This window comes from Marasmius oreades, chromosome 6 (assembly GCF_018924745.1).
Source record: "Marasmius oreades isolate 03SP1 chromosome 6, whole genome shotgun sequence".
Taxonomy (NCBI): Eukaryota; Fungi; Basidiomycota; class Agaricomycetes; order Agaricales; family Marasmiaceae; genus Marasmius; species Marasmius oreades.
In genome coordinates this window covers 2,280,862-2,299,751 of record NC_057328.1, presented here as the reverse complement: position 1 = coordinate 2,299,751, position 18,890 = coordinate 2,280,862, and the positions used below count along the sequence as shown (strand labels likewise).

Genomic DNA, 18,890 nt, shown 5'->3' with positions numbered 1-18,890 from the left:
CGTCCCTAATAACAAGAAAATCAAAAAAGAAGATCTGTAGCCAACAGCTATGCGCTCCGACATGCAAACGGGATAATCCCGAGCAATCTGGCTTCTCCCTTCTCCTTGCCCACTGACAGGGCGGCACACCAGGGCACGACCTGACACTATCACCAATTATCCATTCTAGGTAGCGCGCGGAGAGCGTCGAAATATATTTAGTGATATTCCCCCTTCCCCGAGGGGCGGCGGTCGAACAGCGCTTTTTGGCATCATGTTTCAAGGGAAGGCACCCACCAACCGTGGGTTCGTCCTCGAGAAATTAGTATTGCACACACAATAACGAAGTTCCGATGACGATGGGACTCACTTCAACTACAGTTAACTAGCTGCCAACGAGGAAGCGGTCGCACAACCATGGAAAACGACAGCGAGAGGCGAAGAAAGGTACGAGTTGCCGACGTAAAATTGCGTTCAATGAGTATCAAGTTAGGTTTCCGTTTTCACCGAAAGAAGGGATCGGTAGACATAGCAACCTTAAGGCTATGTCAGAGAGTGGTCGAATGCGGAATACTCCTCCAAGGGCACTGTATTGAGCCCTGTTTTACCGTTTAGTTCGACGCAGTTGAAACCGACCGAAGTCATAAGCTACCCCTAGCAGAGTTGGTGATTTCGGGTCGGCTAAAGGATGGGTGGAGAACAATAGAGTTGCGGCGTAACACGGGCTGTCCGATACACAACGCACATAAAAACTGTCAGCAACGAATGCTAATCATCAATGTAGTGACAATCTCTGGAAGGGGCAGTATCCAGAAAAGAACGGCGCATCCCCGCAGCACAGATAGTTGTCAAGCCAGTTCAGATTCACGTCCTCTTGATGGCGTTGATGCATCAGTGTTGGATTGATTCCACAACCGAAGGTCCGAAGATTGGAGGTCCAAAATATGGATTAACGTACGTCATAAATCAGGGTTGACCTCTATGGAAAACCCTCGATGCCCCCAGTCGTACCAAAGTAACGAGTGAGAAAGGCCAGTGAAGGAGGTGGCGGAATCGGTAGCGAAGACAGAATTGCCTTTGGAGTCGATCGACCAAGGAATAGCACGCGGAAGTAGGTTTACAGAAACGATGTTGATGACAGATTCGTTCAATTTTGCATGAAGGCCATGTGGGGGCCATCTTACAGTATCATGTTGTAGAAAGATTCCTAGATGATAACGGAAGGGACGAGCCATCCTCCGATTTTCGACAGGATGGAGAAGAATCTTGATCAATGCTGTTCAATCGGCATCTCCTGTTATCGTCTGATTCCGACCGTGAAATCAAACGTGCGCCACTGTCAAAAAGAGTGTAACGAGAGGGGATCAAAGGAAAAATCTTGGAAGAACCAAAAGCAAGGTAAAGGTCAATATTACACGGGATTACCTTGAGGCTCACTGATTGTATGGGAGCCGCAACAGAATCAGATGTGAATTGGACGGCAAGTGGCTTGCTTGCTGTTTGCAGAGACGAATTCCCAACCCTCCCGTCCGAGGCCATTGGGTCAATTAGAATTATCGATGACGATATCGAGGTTGAAGTAACTTTTCTAGCACTTGAATGGCGAAATGAGAGCAGGTATGCTGAACAAACGATATGCTGTCGTCGCTTGAGGCAGGTTGACTTTACATTACATAAGCCTCACTGCTTGACCCAGCTCCTTCATCCTTTTCTTCGTTAACATTATCATATTCGTTTCGGCGCTCCTTTCTAGTCCGCGGACACTCTTTCACGGAATGAGCAAAAACATTGCCCTTCTCCCGATTACCTCACCAACTGCACACACCTACCAATTCGAATCTCAACAACCGCTTTCAGCGTCAGATATCATTACCAAAAGGCGTATGCGGCTGGTGGATTTGACTGTCGACATTCCTTCTTCATCTCGCACAACATCCATTCCCAATGAAGGGGCCAAGAATCCTAGCCGGTGGCAAACGTTGGAATTCAAGTTTTACTACTTGGTGGTCTGTTTGGTGATCCCGATCATGTTCTGGATACCAATGAATCTGAGCAGTCGTGCGTTTGACAAAAAATTCACTTCACCGTGCTTCCACTCATTGTAACCACCGCGCAGCTTCACATCCAGCTTACCCTTTCTATAGCGCAAGGCTTTCTGACGGCTGGCTATTCCACCGAAAACTCGTGAGTTAACTCGGGTTGAAACCCCCGGCGCCCTCATTCAACTGATACTCGAAAGGATAATAGCGACGCTCAATACCGATCTTTTCGAAATAACATCCCCGTCCTGACTATCGTTGCCTCCATTTTGTTCCTTGCGAAGTACCTTTGGAAACGTGCGTTTTGGACTTCTGCACACATGTCGCGAGACAATCTCCATCTTCTACCGTTCAATCTCGTTTTCTCTCTCCTTTTTTTGGCTGGGTTACATGGAACAAGCATCATCAAAATCTTGCTCATATTAACGGTCAACTACTCACTTGCCAAAGCGTGCAAATCTTCTAAGGCTGGTCCAGTGCTGACCTGGGCGTTCAATGGATTTGTGCTGTTCATGAACGATAGATACCACGGCTACCGTTTTGGTGACATCCTGCCTTCTCTTGAAATTTTGGTACGTGTGTTCACACGTATCATGTCGAGTTGTACCAGAAATGTCTTCATTCAGGATGCGTTCGTAGGCTTCTATCCGAGGTGGCACATAAGCTTCAATGTTACCATGCTACGACTCATCTCCTTCAACATGGATTACTATTGGAGTTATAAAGCAACTGGGGGGAATGAGGTGAGTTCTCGATCACTTAGCACAGTCTCAATATCATCTTACCTTAAATGCAAGGAAGACAGGCAAAGTCCTTGACGAACGACAGAGACAGTCGGTATCTCATCCGGGCGAGATGTACACTTACTCGTACTTCATTACTTACGCACTCTACTGTCCACTTTACATTGCTGGACCTATCATGACGTTCAATGACTTTCTATGGCAGGTATGTCTCCCTGATTCCAGTCACCGATTGAAACCGACTTCCGCAGTTTCGTCAACCACCGCAAATCTCCCGCTCCACGATTATTCGGTACTCGATGCGCTTCCTCGCGTGTCTTATGACCATGGAATTCATTCTCCACTATATGTATGTGGTCGCGATAAAGGATAAGAAGGCGTGGGTCGAGTTCAGCCCTGTAGAGATCAGTATGGTTGGGTTTTGGAACTTGATCATAGTTTGGTTGAAGGTGCGGCGACAAGTGTATCCCTCCAGAAGCTTCGTGATAAAATTTTCTTTTCTAGTTGCTTATTCCGTGGCGATTCTTCAGGCTGTGGGCACTGGCAGACGGCGTAGACGCACCAGAGAACATGGTCCGTTGTATGGCCAATAATTACTCATGTTTCGGATTTTGGAGAAGTTGGCATCGTAGCTATAACCTTTGGATCATACGGTAAGATATCTTTCTCACACTTGCAATCTTCTCATTGTTCACAAATACTGTAGGTATATCTATATACCGTTGGGAGGGACCAAGAACGTGTTTGTGAACAGTGTTCTGGTCTTCACATTCGTCGCCCTATGGCACGATTTAACCTTCAAACTATTGGCATGGGGTTGGCTCGTCAGCCTGTTCATCCTCCCGGAGATGCTGGCCCGATTTCTCTTGCCCGCCTCTCGGGTTCGTGTTCAACAATGGCCGCCTTAGCATCTATACTCATCTTTCCTCTAGTATGGTACTCAAACATGGTACCGTCATGCATGTGCCCTTGGCGCTGTTATGAACATACTCCTTATGATGACTGCAAATTTGGTTGGTTTCGTGATAGGCACTGACGGGATGCGGTTCTTTATCAATCAGCTTTTCGAAACTCTTGCGGGTTACAAATTCCTCGCCGGCGCGCTTTGTTGTTTAATCGTGGGAGCGCAACTCATGTTTGAGTACAGGTGAGTTGTTTCGCCCCTTGTTCTCGAAAGGTCTAATTGGTTCTCTCTATTCATAGGGAGGAAGAAAAACGGGCAGGAATTCATCGGAGGTGCTGAGGGGCTTTTAGAACATTCGCATGTTCTGGATTATTTATTGACATAGGATGAATATTAATGAATGGGACGTTCTTGGTTAAGGAACGATCATCAGCATCAGAGTGTAGGCATGACTGCCTCACAGCCTAACCGAAATAGAATACTGTGGACCGCGAATGGCATAGTAGCGGTGGAAATAAGAGTAAGTCAGTGTTTCAGGTTGCCAGTTTGTTGTCTGTTGGTATTACCAGATAGATATAACAGTAGTATATGTTTATAAATTACACAGGATCCAAATTATGCCCACTAACTAGATACCCAGAATATAATGATAGATAATCACGTTGTATAGAAAAATCCATCTTTCCCTTCGAGTGGTGCGGACAAACGACCCTCTCGCGAAAGCCTGTTCATACGTCGGAAGTGTAAACATGTGATACCCGCGAGGCATATCATAAGTATCTGGGCACCGATCGTGACCCACAAACCTAGTGAAAGGATGAATGTTGCCTCAGCCCCAAGTCGCCAAGAAAGGTGGAGAGATCCGTACCTGGAACGTAGTTCGGCGAGTCTTTTTCACGGAATACTGTGCTTGCCAAAATTCCGCCTATGCCACCCCATGCAATAGTAATGGCTGTTTGAACGGAACGTTTACTGTGAGAAACGACATTGTTGGCACCCTGAAGAGCGTGCTTGAGTTAGTTTAGGTCTTCCGCTAAGGGACCAAGGACGTACCAGGGCTAAGACACCTGGAATGCACCCGGCACTGCCTGCATTGATGAGGAATGTTCCTTAGATGGTGGGGTGAGTTTCAATCGAAACAGGAGTGGAGGTAAGGAGGCCCACCTGCATAGCGAGTCGGGCCTGCCTTGGCGAAAGCCGTCATGCAACATCCCACTAATGTAATACAAGCTTGGATCGCGATGAAACCAGAACGGTGTTTCGTCTTGTCGGATAACCACGCGAAGATCATGGCGGACAAGAACTGGATTTTATCGGGTCAGGAAACACGTTCCGCGTTTAGGAGATAGAAACGACTGACAGCAGGTCCGTAAGGAGGTGCGCTCTTAACACAGCGTACCAAAGGTTAACCATTGACGGAATTATCGTTAGAGCCAAACTCACCAGGAGGAGGGAGGCAGTGGTACTATAGTTCATGCCTTTGAGGATAATCGGAATGAAAAAGGCCAACATGTATGCCGGGAGAGTAGAACAGGCAAACATGACCCCTGCCGAAATGCTCGAACCTCGAATGTCTTTTGCGAGGCGAGTAATTACTCACCATATACCCAGAGCGTCCAGTCACCAAGGTGGTGGAATATCTTGCGGACTGTGATATCATCCGGTCTAGAATCTCCACGGTCCTCTTCGACTCTTTTTAGAACAAAAGCAGTTTGGGCTTTGGAAAGGAAAGTATTTCTATCGGGAAAGTCGGGAATGAGAAAGAAGCCGAGGACTCCAAGAAACATCGTGAAAGCGCCCTCGATGATCTTAGGAGAGGTTAGGCCGCTTCAAGTGCTCGAACTCTCAAGCACTCACAAAGATCCAAGACCATCCAGCAATATTTCTTCTGCCGTTCAACAAGCTCAACGCATATGCAAGTATCGGGCTGAATCCACTGATAGTGATTGACATAAGGTAAAAAGCAGCAAGCCTAAAGGGGCACCGGGACGATGTCAGAGCCGTCGAACGACCGCATAGTGTGATATTAGTACCGTTTCTGCACTTCATGGCGTTTGTACCTGGACCAAGGTTTCATCATTCAATGAGTCGCCCGTGAAAGAAAATGCTGTGCGATGCGTACCATGTCGATATAATGAAAACCATGGCCGGGAAGAATCCAGCCTGTCGGATTTGATATCGCGGTTGTCAGATACGAACTCATCGCTGATGGAGGGCGCGCATAGATACCTCAAATACACCCAACAATACTCTGCATAGAGTTAAAAGTCCCCAGTGTTTTACGAAACCCATTCCCAGTTGAACAGCGCCCCAGCCGATGACAATGAATGTTATCCAATTACGAACGCCGGTCATCCGTAACAGGGCATTTCCTGGTATTTGCCTGGCAAGAATCTCGAGTGAGTTCCCGGAAAGAAGGGGCTGTTGCAGTGATCGCAACTCACAATAGAATATAGGGGATAAAATACAGGCATGTTGCGATACTGTATCGTTCTCCAATTTGTAGTTGCTTCGTCCATAAGTTTCGACTGAGAAGGAACACAGACAACCTGTACACTTACGAGAGCCGGGCCCATTCCAGCAACTCGAGCTGAGCCCAGATTGATTCGATCGATCAGCGAAAAGGCATAGATGAGAGCTAGTAAGGGGAGCATCCGAAAGTCGATGTATAATCTAGATTCATAGGTAATTGCTAGTCAGAAGAAGTGTTAGTAGGAAAGCTTACAGAGTCTTCTGTTCATTCACTGCCTCAACCTCCTGCAAAGAGGTATTCTCGGATTCGACTTCAGCCCCTGTCTCCACCTTCTCAATCTCAGAAGTCCACGAATTGGATTTGGAGAACTTCATCATCTTATCTTGCGCAGAGGTTTCCGACGAGGCAAGACGGCTGCAGAGGATAAGGGTGGAGAGGCAATGGAGAGGGGAAGAAACACAGCGTGAACAGGGTAATTGTGGATACCCCTTTTATATAGACCAGTCAGGTTCACCATCAATCCTTTACGCGGGTTTTGAATGACAAGTTATTGAACGTAGATTTCAACGGCATGGGAATTCCGAATGAGAAGTTGCCGTCGGGCGAACTACATACACTTCAAACGTGCATTTGTGGCTGCTAGAAGTGCAACGTTGTGCTATTCTGAGTCGTCGGGACTCGCAAATGGTGTAACGGACAATCGCCGCCTAGAAGGATTTACGTAGATTAGCACGCGTGCGCGCTTTCTTCGATGGGCGAAGCAGTAGCGGTGACCCTGAGTCTGCCCCACAGAGTTAGTCGACATCCGGTAAGTAATTTAAAGACGGACGCAAATGCTTAGGTCTGTCATGATGATTGGATCTCCATCTCAAGGTCTCTTGTACTACAATACATTAAGTAGGCGTTGAACCCAGGTGCCAGATCAGAATGATTAGTGCCCACCTATTCAGTCTCGGAAAGTCCAAGATAGGAAAAAGAAGCACGAAGTGTGTACTCCTGAACTCCTGCGGACTGGAGTTTCCTGCCGTCACAGATACACTTTGTTCATTGCTAAGTACGCCGAGTGCAGCGAAGCTTTTTCTGAAACATTGGTATCAAAAGTATGCTCAACCCTACAGTGGAATATAGGATTAGAAATAGAGAACAACATCAACATTCAAAGGGTGTACAAGAACCGACCCGAGATACCACCGTTTGCCAGACTAGCCTTATTTTGCCTCCTGAAGTACACTGTGGTCATACCCAAGAGCCCGAGAAGTAGCACTTGAAAAGAAATTGCGATAACGACACCAGGAATGTACCTCGGGAAGTCTTTTTGGCGAAAAATAGTTGTCGCGATTACGCCGCCAGCGCCACCAAAACTGATAATGATCGCAGTTGAAACAGCTCTCTTTGAATGCGACACGACGTTATTGGCAGCCTAGGTTCAAAGGACAGTCAAAGACAAGAACTGTCAGGAATTCTTTTTGTGGTGACGCACATAGGCCAGAATTCCAGGGATGCACCCTGCAGACCCGGCGTTCGCGAGAAAAAGACCTATACAGTTTCAGGACTCTGAGTTTAACTTTTGAGGCCAACCAGGTCCAGGGATACACTTACCGAAATACCGTGGTCCGGGCCGACCGGCAAATCCCGTGATGACAAGGCCGGCGATAGTCATCACTGTCTGAACAGCCATATAGAGAGCTCGGAGACGGTGCCTGTCAGACAACCAAGCGAAGGCGAAGACGGTCGCTGCCTGATATTCGCATTAGAGAGTATCCGATGGCACAGGACTCAAGACCGCTGGAGCACTCACCGCAAATCCATAAGGAGGAGCGCTCTACAATCGAACGGGAGTCAATCATAGGACTTAGCTAATATCGTAGCAGAAACTCACTAGAAGCAGAGAATCTCTTAAACCCCACCCCATTCCACTGAGGATAACTGTGACAAACAGCCTATAAAAGACAACGCTCAGCAACCCATCGTCCCTTAGCTTGCGAGCCATACCCAATTGCATACGCCGGAATAGTGGCGCACAAAAACATAAGGCCTGCATGTGCTCATTAGCGCGCCACCCGTCAATATATGAGACAAGTACTATGGAAGACAAACCAAAGATCCAGACTTTCCAGTCTGACAAGTGTTCAAACACCTTTGCAGTCGTCACTGAATCGGAGACAGAGTCTCCACGATCCTCCTCAATCCGACTGAGCACCATCTCGGTTTCTTCGCGTGTGAGGAAAGAATTGCTTTCCGGAAAATCCGGTAAGAAGAACCACGCAACGACTCCGAAGACAATAGTGATACCACCTTCAATGACCTAGATTGGATCTTGTCGTTAGAATGCATTGGATTACAATGGCTCATCGATAACATACAAAGATCCAGGACCACCCTGCTAAACCCGCGATTCCAGATAACAGACTGAGAGCGTAAGCAAATATCGCGCTAAAACCACCAGCGAGTATTGAGACTAAGTAGAAAGCGGCAAGCCTATTGAAGTCATGTCAGAACGGCGACCCTCATTTGACAGTGAATGGAACGCGAGTTACCGCTTTTGCACCTCGTGCCGTTTATACCTGGGGAAGTCGCTCGAGGAGTGATCAGCCTGAAATTGACGTTCCCGCTTACCAGGTACTAATAATGAACACAAGAGCAGGGAAAAAGCCTGCCTGTAAACAATCATATAATCAGACAAGATATGAATAAGACGAAGGCGGTGAAAGGCATTGATCCGTACTTCAAAGACTCCAAGCAAGACCCGGCAAGCGGCGAGGTACTTCCAGTTGGGTACAAATGCCATGGCCAATTGAACTGCTCCCCAGCTCACGACACACGCTGTAAGTAAGTTCCGAGAGCCGATGGAACGCAGAGCAATGTTGCTAGGGAGTTCTCTAACGGAAATGAATGAGAGGCACGATATTTTAAGAAACAAATCATGCTCACAAAAGCGTATACGGCACAAAGTAGAGGCATGACACAATACTGTAACGATTGCCTATGGTCAGACCCTACCGACCAGTGCATAGAAATCAGTTGAATGACCTTGGTTTTCAGAAATCACTTACAAGGTCTTCTCCCATGCCTGCAATTCGGGCGACTCCCAGATTAGTTCTGTCGATCAATGCAAGCGAGTAGAGTATTCCAAGTAGAGGGAGTATGCGTATGTCGATTCGACGCCTGAACCATGAGTTGCAACTTGAGTTATGAAAAAGGGCCGGAGAATGATTGGGTTGAGAATGCTCACAGTAAACGCTTCTCCAGGTCCTGGTCCAGGCCCTCACGATCGTCATACGAAGAAATACCCTCCTCAGAGGACGACACAGCGGGAAGCGTAGGTGATTTGGACACGTCAACGTCGCCTAACACACTAGAATTTACGCGGTCCAAGGCCATTATGATGGCTGAAATGAAGGCAAATCGAAAGGCTGAGCTTGCTGTTCGAGCACGATGACTTCTAAACCTTGACGACTTTATCCTTATACGAATGGGTGAGCTCCTCGGGCCTGGCTCTCCGTGAAAGCTGATAGGTATTTGAAAGTCCGTAGAAGCATCACGACGGCAGTTAGAAACACGTCTTCGTCGTTGTCCAAGATGAGAAAAGAAGATACCAGAAAGTCATGCAAGAGAACCTCGCTGTCACGGCGATTTTAGTTGCGGTTATTAGTCGAAATGCGGTCAAAACGACGGTTTGTTTAAATTCATTGCTTCAGCGCAAGTAAACTTAGTAAAGCCTTATTGGCACTTGTAACGCACAGCGCTCGTTATTCCGTGGAGTCCGAAAGAAGTCTACCCAAATCAATATTTATTCAAGAATAATGAGTTGGAGTTGCTCTCCAATATTTTGACTTTCTTTCCATCCACTATGCGACGTCTCTCCCGTGCGTACCTCTGTTTTCAAAAGAGCTCAACTAATCCTCAGGCGCAATAGATTCCCATACACTCGACATTCCGTTGGCAAACAACTGGAAATTTCAAAAGTCAAAGACAGAACCAGAATTTCCCCAGCCTTCACAGCCGGTAAGAAAACGTGTGTTCGTCTCCTCCAGTATCGCCGGAGTACATCTGAGTCTATTTACCCGGATGTAGGAACACAAGCAGAGCAGGATCAAGTAGACGAAGATGCGCGACGGAAGGCCATGAAAGATTTAGTGGGCAGTTGGAATGATCGATTGCAATTGATCAGTTTGATTGTGAGTTTTTACCCTGTCAGAAAGGATGTAGCGCTGATGGTTGGGACCTCCAAGACGACTAGTCGCGTTCAAAGTTGAAACAGCTACTTTGTAAGTCTGTAAGTCGGCCCAGTTGTAAGTGCCAAACAACTGAAAAGGGAAGGTGATTAGTAAGACTGCCGCGCGACACATTTGAGCTTTGCGTGAGCTCCCCCCACCCTCCACTGCTTGCTGGGACTAAAGGAACACTAAGTTTTGGGCTTAATGAGGACAAATCTCGGACTAGCTTGAACTATTATGAGAAAATATAGAGAGTTTAAACTCAAAAACGGTAGAATGAACGCCTGACGTATTGAACTGGGGTGGGCATTATTTTTTTCGAGCGAGCTGGGCTGGCGCGGCAGTCTTACTAATCACATTCCTTTTTTGGTTGTTTAGTACTTACAGCTGGGCCGATTTACAGACTTACAAAGTAGCTGTTTCAACTTTGAACGCGACTACTTTCATGGCTTCAGTTGAAGCTGGACTGTTGCAAGTTTCAGCACCAGATCCTGCCGACCACCGCCGCACTTTAGTCGCGGTGGCGAATGCATGTTTAATGAGTGCCCTGATCATCCATCTCCACGCCTCATTTATTTCCTTTGTCGGTGCCTTTTTCCTCGTCCGATTCAAGGTGCAGGAAGCCAGGCGCGAAGAAAACAAGATCGAGGGTCTACATCCCGATGCTACACAACCTAGCAAAGGCTCTATTGTTCTTGATATGGCAGCAAAGCATATCACAAACTCACCAGAAACAGGTTCCCAGACATCGAACCCTCACGCCGATATCCAACCACCTGTATGGTCTGCAAACCCTCAGTTGGTACAAGTTGGGCCTTTCTTCAGGCAACCTCCCATGCATTTGCTCAGTCGCTGCCATTTTCTGTGTATCCTTGCCGTCGTGTTCGGGTTTGCATTGGCGATCAGCGGAATCTTATGTTTGGCCTGGGCTCGTCAACCTCTTGGTGTAAAGACTGCAGTGGCCTCGGTTCTGGCTCTGTGTCTTACATCTGGATTTGTTGTTGTATTCTCCAACTACGACGGATCACCTTTCGTCTACGATTAAAGGAGAGTAAGGAGCCACTAGTAAAGCAATGCCGAAGTTATACTACTATCTTGATTAATCACTGTACTTACAACTTGTATTTATTAACAAACAGCCTAGCGGGCAATCAGATATGTACATAGTCTCCCTATGCATAGGCAGATTCACAGCATCCTCCACCAAAGGACACATCTTCGTTGTAAGTATCATCATGACTCGATTTCGCGCCTTTCTCAAGACTTCAAATGAAAATGCATTACAACCGCCATGTTAGCATGACCGCTACAACGGTAGCATCGATGTCAGCGCCTTCGCCACAAATCGCATCAGACACCATGACGGATGATTTGCTCGTCTCGACGTGGTTAGACCAGATCCGCCAGAGCCTCAAGCTCATGAAAAATGCAGACCGCGCTCGAGAGAATGTGTTCGCCGCTCCCCGACGAAAACACGCCGATCCAACGAGCGCGTCTTTAGCAAAGGCAATTGCCCAAAGACTCTATCCCGCCGCGTCAGATTCACTAGCTTCCATCGTCCAGTATGAGAAAGATATCGTGGAGCTGAGGAGGTATATCCAGAACCAACGAAAAGCTGATATGGAGGCGGTCATCGCACGTAAGGCATCGAAAGGTTGGAGAAGAAGGATCGAACAACTTGGACCATGGGATGAAATCAACGACCCTCTCTCGCTTGAGGGCCCGTCCAGCTTGTCCATGCCAGTCCAAGTTGGTGACCAGGAGGAATTTGCGCCGTTCTTTACTCATCTGAAGATCGGTGGAGACGACAACGTCATTACGGGAGAAGAGGCAGAGATGAAGGAGGAACCGTACTATCGCACTCATATGATTGAGTTCAACCGGGGAGTCTTATATGCAGACCATCGGATGGATCTGTGCAAGATGGTCGTTGGACCAACTCACATCGAAGAACTCATGGATAGTTTGGAAACGAACCTATTCACTCAACATTTCCTGTTAGGAAATAACGTCATTGGCCCTGTAGGTGCTAGACGAATCGCACGTTTTATCGACAAATATCCCGATAGAATTTTGACCTGGTACTTGGCTGGAAATTGCATCGACGGAGAGAGCTTCAGGATCTTTGTTGATAGCCTCGTAAAATCGTCATCCGTCACGAACGTCTGGCTAAAGCGCAATCCACTTGGTCCATCGTCAGCCAGTGACGTTTTTCGTCTCATCGCGCAAGCTCCCAACCTTCGTACGCTTGACCTCGACCAAACTTCCCTTGGTGACATAGGAGTGGCCCACCTCTTTTCTCTCTTGGCCGATCACAAACCATCTTCACCTCTCGCCCTTCGACATATTTATCTAAACGCCACTGGTGCTGGAGCCAAATCTGGGGAACAGATCGCAAGATATCTGGCCAGCGAGTCATGCACCATCGTGTCGTTATATCTATCCAACAACCCTCTTGGGAACGACGGTGCAAAAGCGTTATCTATCGGGTTAAAAGCAAACAAGAACCTGGAACGCTTGTCCGTTTCGTCTTGTGGCTTGAAGGACGAAGGTACCATACAGTTGCTCAGTGCCTTATCATTCCACCCGTCACTTCGCTTGCTGGAAATCGGCCAGAGTTATGCTACTGAAGACCTCGGAACGAGGTTTAACTGGCTCACAGAGGCCATCGTACCTGCACTTGCTTCATTTATTGAAAACGTACGCACTTTGCGATACCTGGCGTTGGATTACACTCCCATGTCTCGGCAAGGACTGAATGCCATCCTCTGCCTTGTCGCCGAGTCAGAACTGCACTACTATTTCGCTAAGCCTATTCATCCTCAGGGAAGGGATTACGACTCTGTCAAGGCAGCGCAGGAGGCAGCGAGAATTTCATTACTGGTGAAGGCCCAGCTGGAAAAGAATGTTGCGAAGGAGTATAATGGCAAGTCGTATGATGACTTTTTGGCTGAAGACAAGCGACGGTTGGTGAGCCCTGAGGATGTTAGGAATATTGACTCGGTGTACCGAAATCGGGATGCTGGTCTGGCTCGTCGTGGATTGAAGAGATTGAACAAGCTATGGGATGACGATGATGACACCCTGGAGCAGGTGAAAAATGCTCGGACACTCTAGTTGAACGTGTAGGTAGAGTTCTTTACTTTGTACAAATACAACATTCCGTGTTTCATTACTTACATCGCCCCCAAGATTAAAGGTAGCATGACCCCACAACAATGAAGCCTCTGCAATGATGATACCGACAGCAACCGGCGTCACCAGTGACAACCAACCAAGTCAAGCATCAGCGTTCCGCAGGGTTGGATCGACCCAATCCAGTCCGAGGAGTTTAAAGACTTCTAGTTCACTTTTCGGGAAGTAAAGCTTTGAATCATGTCGTCGGGAACTATAGAGAGAACATGATGATCGTCATGTAAAATAACAACGGGGGGCTTACATTCCTGAACTATCAAACTTCATTCCCCTGTTGCCGTGTAGAGATATTGAGTTAGTCCAGATCCCGCTGTGGAGTTGTAGAAGTCGTGTAATCATACTTTTCCTGTTTAGCCCATAATCTCAAATCTCGTTCAAACATCTTTGAACCAGTCCTTCCGGGAATGAAATCAAGAACGGATGAGTATATGACAAGAGGGGCTTCAGGAACGAGCCACCACAAACTCACCAGCCTACGACTGCCGTCCAATACACTTCTGGAGCAGCAAAGATCAAGTCAAGGCGGCGATGTATGCGACGAGTGCCCTTTCCGTCGTTTGGGAGTAAGAAGACAGTTAAAGCCTTTTCCAACGAGTCCCAATGGGATGTGCGGAGAGTGTTGTGTTCACGAAAACTTGACAAGTCTACAAGAAAGGTCAAATTTAACAACGCCGCCTTCAAAACGTGCAGACGAACGAGCTCACGCATAACGTGGGTTACAAGGCCTAGAAACCGTTGTATTGTTACCATAGTACATATCAAATAGATGAAGGATAGATATACCTTTGCGATACAGTGCTCGAACAAGTTGAGAACACAAGCCGACGACATATCCCCGACCTATTTTCAAATCGCTATGACTGATCACAATGTCAACGTCGTTACTTTCGAGCTTTCCTCGACGATAGCTGCCAATTTATGGTAAGTTTGCGGACCTCTCATCGAGACAGCGAACTGACCCTCCGGTAATAGTGCTAACACAACCCGTTCTTATCTTGTCTAATTCTGCCATCACAGCATCACGCATTTCTTCTACCTCATGCCGAGGAATCGTTTCCGCCAAATCGTGTCGTAACGCCAGTCCGACTGGAATCGTCAACTGTGGTATATTCGACTTGGAGCCGTGGGATTGAGGTAGGGTGGCTAGTTTCTCTGCTGCCGGGACGTCGGGATCGGGATCGACGCCGTAGTAGCGCTCAAGGTCACTGAGCGTTCTGAGATTCATCGAGTACAGGTTTCGGGCTGTACTAGGTCCAATTCCATGGATAGAAATGAATGACGAAAGGGCTTGATACCTCTCGTTGGCGAGAAGTGTCGCTGAGTAAACGTCGGTCCCGATGGTCTAACTCTGGTGGTAAAAATTGCTTACTGCACTCTGAAATCTTGCCTTGACGAAGATATTCTTTGACCTGACGTAGATGGCGTCAGCGTGGAGGCGTTGACGACATCTAAAATGCTTACCTTTGTCATAGACTTCTCTCCGAGAAAAGGTATTCTAGCTATCTCAGTCAACTTGTCCTCGGTTATGAGGTGAGGATAGGCTGTGAGATAGAATGAGGAACTCGATAAGTTGAGATGATCCTCAGCCGTTACCTTTCAAAGACTATAGTAGGAGGTGAGTCTTTAGTGCCTTAGAGACATCCCGTACGAAAACATACAGCTATAGTACGCTCATAGCTTAGCGCTCTGAGCTGCCAGCCCTCCAACTCCCTGTGGCGTTTCAATACGAGGAACTGATTTACCATGTCTTGATTCACACATACGAGGGGAGAATGTCGGATGCAGGCGTAGCGTTGGAAAAGTCCAGGATGAATGTCCTTATTGGCGTTGTCAACAGCGTTCGGTGCGTCAGGAAACGGATCGGATGAGGTTCTGTGAGTACATTCCTCATGGGTTAAACAAGTCTTCTCTGGGCAGTGTGAAGCAGTTGTTTCGACGAGTTCTTCGAGGGCGGCGTAGTCAGCGCAGGGAAGGAGCCTGCATTGCTCAATCGAGCCTCTCAGCCAATCTGGTGTAACTATGGGTTTTTGTCTCTGCATTGGAAGTCAATACCGACGCCAGCGGAATCAAAGGACTTGCTGCAAGCTGCCAATCAAGATGCCTCTCTAACCGCTTTCTCATCCGGACAGCAGTCACGATGATGTCTGATTCTTGAACACTTGAACAGAGCTGAAGCTCGGATAAGTCGTTATCTTCCACCATTGAAGCCAGCTCCGCGATTGCCTCCGGTTCTAGTTTGGCGTCCAAAATGAAAACATTGACAGGCGAATTGTCACGTTCAGCACTAGGAGAGAGTGACCGTCGTCGTCTCCGTTTCCTACGTCGTTTGACGGACGACGAGGACGAGCTCGAGCTAGAGGTGGAACGTTTGGGCATGGTCGTCAACTCTTGAGGGATACGATCTCCATTTTCGTCATCATAGCGTCAAGTTCAAGGTCCGCCACTGACAACTGTACCCAAGTAGCTTGTACCGTTGGATATAAACGGTTAACTCGGAAACCTTGTGGTTCCAGACAACCGGTGATCATGAAAACCCGAGCCATGAGTTGAGTTTCGCAGACAGACAGGTGGCTCAGAACATGGGCGGTGTCGGCATGGGGTCCCGGCCGGGAAAACGGGGAGTCCGAAGAAGAGTTCTGGGACGTCCGGACAAGTTTACCAGTTCAGGATTGTCGGAAATTGGTCTTTGGGTAATGTTTTGGAAAAATATTCGACTCTCAGCGAATCCGAGCAAACTTTAGCACGCCTGCGGAAATTTCATCGCCTGCCGGCCGAATGTTACATAATTCGGATATAAACTACAGCAGCGGAGAACATTTTCAAACCCACCACCTACCCAGAAATCATCACTCCATCTTCGACGGTTGTTTAGGCTCGTTCTTTCTTTTCCCCTCCTAGTCTTCCCCCTCTTCCACTATGGACTCTCAGGAATTCCAACACCTGTTCAATAATCCTCCCGATTATACCTTCCCCGATGAACGTCTTAACTGGGTCATGCGAGACTCATCCAAGACTCCAATGGTGCTCGTTGCTTGCGGTTCCTTCAGTCCAGTCACCTATCTTCACCTCCGAATGTTCGAAATGGCCAAGGATTATGCCAGGCAAAACACTGACTTTGAGATTGTTGGAGGATATCTCAGTGCAGTCAGTGACATGTACAAGAAACCTGGATTGCTGAGTGCCGAGCATCGGTGAGTGTCACTCTTGTACGTGCAGCTGTTCATCGTCTTTCCTGGTTCGATACCACTTTCCTACGATGATAACGAAAGAACAGCCACCGATTTCATCATCCACTTCTCGTGCTTCGGCTAGATAGCCGGTGTTAGAGCGTCTGTGCTAATTCTTGCTTGATCACCCTACCTTTTGGGACAGAGTGACATACTGAAATGGCTTTCAAGGGTCGCAATGTGCAGGCTCGCGGCAGAAGATACCTGGCTCATGGTCGATCCTTGGGAAGCATTCCAGTCCTATCAGCGCACTGCCGTTGTGCTCGATCATTTCGATTACGAACTCAACACGGTACGAGGTGGTGTCAAGACAGCAGAGGGCGAGCAGCGGAATGTTCGTATCATTCTTCTCGCTGGATCTGACCTTATCAGCACGATGAGTGAACCGGGTGTGTGGTTGTACAAAGATGTGAGTAACAGTCCCTCGGCCGTCATCGGCGACGCTTCTTCGTAACTTATGTCCGTCTTCACGCGAGTTGGACCACATACTTGGACGCTATGGGTGCTTCATCATTGAGCGGGCTGGGACTGACGTCGAACAAGCCACGGATAGCCTTGCTCGTTGGAGGAATAATATCTACATCATATCTCAGCTTATCCAAAACGATGTTTCAAGCACCAAAGTGCGCATTGTCACCACCATTGATTTCTCCCAGTCATCTGACATACCTACCCTTTTCAGGTGCGATTATTCTTGCGGCGAGGCCTCTCTGTGCGATATCTTCTTCCCACACCGGTCGTCAATTACATTGAGCGAAATGGCCTGTATCTCGATGAAGCCACCGCTGCCGAAAAGGAGAAAGAGCGCGAACAAATAGCCGCCAACAATTCGAAGAAAGCGATCCGTACATAACTATCGACACACTACATCACATAGAGAGCACGATCGTTTTACTATAGTAAGCGCTCTTCATTGTTTTATAGGGACTCGAACACTTGACAAAAACTGCTATCGTATAGCAGACTATGACTTATTTATCGCCGACATTGATATGTATGTAAAGGGATTCGTATTAGACAATGTAAGTAATTGCGGCGCGTCGGTAGCTGAATGATCTATGTATCCATAGTTCCGAGTTCGCACTTGAAGATTATCTTTTTCGTACCGGACCGATTGTTTGACCGGAGTGAGGTTCCCACTCCGAAGGAGCTGTGGGCTGTCCATGCCAACAGCTACATATCAGCAATAGAAACTAGGGCAATACTTACTTCAAGGACACCGGACTAGATCTAGAGGTGGGGGTAGGCAATTCACGCTTCTGGCTTGTTGTGGGAAAACACGATTACTAATCACATCTGTCTCTGAAGTGCGGCCCTCTATTTTCCACTTGCTTCAGACAGCTTCACGTCAAATTAGATGAACAAATCACCTTTAGAATGGTTTATCTAGAAAATGGTCGGGGGGATTTTTGAAATTCCAACTATATCAAGAGTTACACTCCTGAAGTCACCCTTAATGCTGGTCAAACAAATTTTCCCCCGGCCAAATACATCATTTTTCATGTTAGAGATCAGTAGGAGCAAAAGAAACCTGGAAAAAAGAACAAGCAGAACAGAAAGTGTACCTCAATGATTTACCCCTAAGTCCTCAGCCGACGCGACAGTAACGCGTTGACTAGATAGATCGTCGAGACGCGGACATCTGACACGTTTCAACAGTAGTTTTATTCAATATAGTTTTATAGTATATACTACGATTTATTATACATGGCGTGTTTTATGGCTAAAAGGCTGTAAGTCCTCCAAATACCACAAAACTCTAGGTGCCATGTTTTTGGTGGCTGTGAGTCGTGGGTTGCTTATTAAGCAAGACATTTTTTTTGGCGTAGTTGCCGACCCCCACTAGAGGCACTGAGAGAGACGCGATGTGAACTTGAACGTGACCTCTTACCATCACCATCAAATTCAAAGAATTTTGTCGGTATGGAAGTGCCCCCACTGCAAACACTGCAGCACGGGCGCAAAAAGCGCTAAGGTGTTCAAAAAACGCCTCGCCATCCAATATAGTCACTAATGGCGCCCCAAAAAGAGGGAAACGACGACAGTCGAAGACGAAGCAAACCGAACACGACATTAGTCGATTCTTCCGCTGCAAACCGCAGAACGGGCGCAA

General features: G+C 47.5%; 8 protein-coding genes across 8 annotated transcripts; 5 read left to right on the top strand and 3 right to left on the bottom strand.

The window, feature by feature from the left end:
* The first annotated feature begins 1,664 nt into the window (after nt 1–1,664).
* On the top strand, nt 1,665–4,133 carry E1B28_010189 (uncharacterized protein). Its single transcript, XM_043155141.1, has 10 exons — nt 1,665–2,037; nt 2,096–2,163; nt 2,219–2,590; nt 2,645–2,761; nt 2,820–2,966; nt 3,013–3,210; nt 3,266–3,414; nt 3,468–3,642; nt 3,694–3,908; nt 3,965–4,133. The coding sequence occupies exons 1-10, from the start codon at nt 1,755–1,757 to the stop codon at nt 4,002–4,004; spliced, it is 1,764 nt and encodes a 587-aa protein (XP_043007605.1). The 5' UTR covers nt 1,665–1,754; the 3' UTR covers nt 4,005–4,133.
* A 189-nt stretch (nt 4,134–4,322) lies between these two features.
* E1B28_010188 (uncharacterized protein) lies at nt 4,323–6,515 on the bottom strand (the record flags this gene model as incomplete). The annotated part of the gene is made up of 14 exons (XM_043155140.1): nt 4,323–4,471; nt 4,534–4,663; nt 4,719–4,774; nt 4,830–4,968; nt 5,026–5,049; nt 5,109–5,212; nt 5,266–5,473; nt 5,523–5,637; nt 5,699–5,725; nt 5,788–5,828; nt 5,895–6,048; nt 6,110–6,174; nt 6,227–6,338; nt 6,391–6,515. The coding sequence occupies 14 exons, from the start codon at nt 6,513–6,515 to the stop codon at nt 4,323–4,325; spliced, it is 1,449 nt and encodes a 482-aa protein (XP_043007604.1).
* Nucleotides 6,516–6,895: 380 nt separating this feature from the next.
* On the bottom strand, nt 6,896–9,801 carry E1B28_010187 (uncharacterized protein). The gene is made up of 16 exons (XM_043155139.1): nt 9,371–9,801; nt 9,192–9,303; nt 9,070–9,134; nt 8,864–9,017; nt 8,755–8,795; nt 8,676–8,702; nt 8,502–8,616; nt 8,236–8,443; nt 8,131–8,173; nt 8,018–8,078; nt 7,937–7,960; nt 7,738–7,876; nt 7,619–7,674; nt 7,081–7,558; nt 6,968–7,021; nt 6,896–6,919 (listed from the first exon to the last, which is right to left on the bottom strand). Exons 1-14 carry the CDS (start codon nt 9,517–9,519, stop codon nt 7,295–7,297), a joined length of 1,458 nt encoding a protein of 485 aa, XP_043007603.1. The 5' UTR covers nt 9,520–9,801; the 3' UTR covers nt 6,896–6,919; nt 6,968–7,021; nt 7,081–7,294.
* A 144-nt stretch (nt 9,802–9,945) lies between these two features.
* E1B28_010186 (uncharacterized protein) lies at nt 9,946–10,673 on the top strand. Its single transcript, XM_043155138.1, has 4 exons — nt 9,946–10,004; nt 10,055–10,153; nt 10,213–10,316; nt 10,371–10,673. The coding sequence occupies exons 1-4, from the start codon at nt 9,989–9,991 to the stop codon at nt 10,392–10,394; spliced, it is 243 nt and encodes an 80-aa protein (XP_043007602.1). The 5' UTR covers nt 9,946–9,988; the 3' UTR covers nt 10,395–10,673.
* A 107-nt stretch (nt 10,674–10,780) lies between these two features.
* E1B28_010185 (uncharacterized protein) lies at nt 10,781–11,528 on the top strand. The gene has a single exon (XM_043155137.1). It carries the CDS (start codon nt 10,801–10,803, stop codon nt 11,398–11,400), a length of 600 nt encoding a protein of 199 aa, XP_043007601.1. The 5' UTR covers nt 10,781–10,800; the 3' UTR covers nt 11,401–11,528.
* A 186-nt stretch (nt 11,529–11,714) lies between these two features.
* Nucleotides 11,715–13,472, top strand: E1B28_010184 (uncharacterized protein; the record flags this gene model as incomplete). Its single annotated transcript, XM_043155136.1, has 1 exon — nt 11,715–13,472. One exon carries the CDS (start codon nt 11,715–11,717, stop codon nt 13,470–13,472), a length of 1,758 nt encoding a protein of 585 aa, XP_043007600.1.
* A 373-nt stretch (nt 13,473–13,845) lies between these two features.
* E1B28_010183 (uncharacterized protein) lies at nt 13,846–15,926 on the bottom strand (the record flags this gene model as incomplete). Its single annotated transcript, XM_043155135.1, has 9 exons — nt 13,846–13,945; nt 14,020–14,275; nt 14,334–14,458; nt 14,510–14,867; nt 14,920–14,959; nt 15,012–15,091; nt 15,144–15,153; nt 15,209–15,583; nt 15,630–15,926. The coding sequence occupies 9 exons, from the start codon at nt 15,924–15,926 to the stop codon at nt 13,846–13,848; spliced, it is 1,641 nt and encodes a 546-aa protein (XP_043007599.1).
* Nucleotides 15,927–16,376: 450 nt separating this feature from the next.
* On the top strand, nt 16,377–17,890 carry E1B28_010182 (uncharacterized protein). Its single transcript, XM_043155134.1, has 5 exons — nt 16,377–16,741; nt 16,949–17,186; nt 17,254–17,400; nt 17,460–17,676; nt 17,738–17,890. Exons 1-4 carry the CDS (start codon nt 16,467–16,469, stop codon nt 17,628–17,630), a joined length of 831 nt encoding a protein of 276 aa, XP_043007598.1. The 5' UTR covers nt 16,377–16,466; the 3' UTR covers nt 17,631–17,676; nt 17,738–17,890.
* Nucleotides 17,891–18,890: the final 1,000 nt, after the last annotated feature.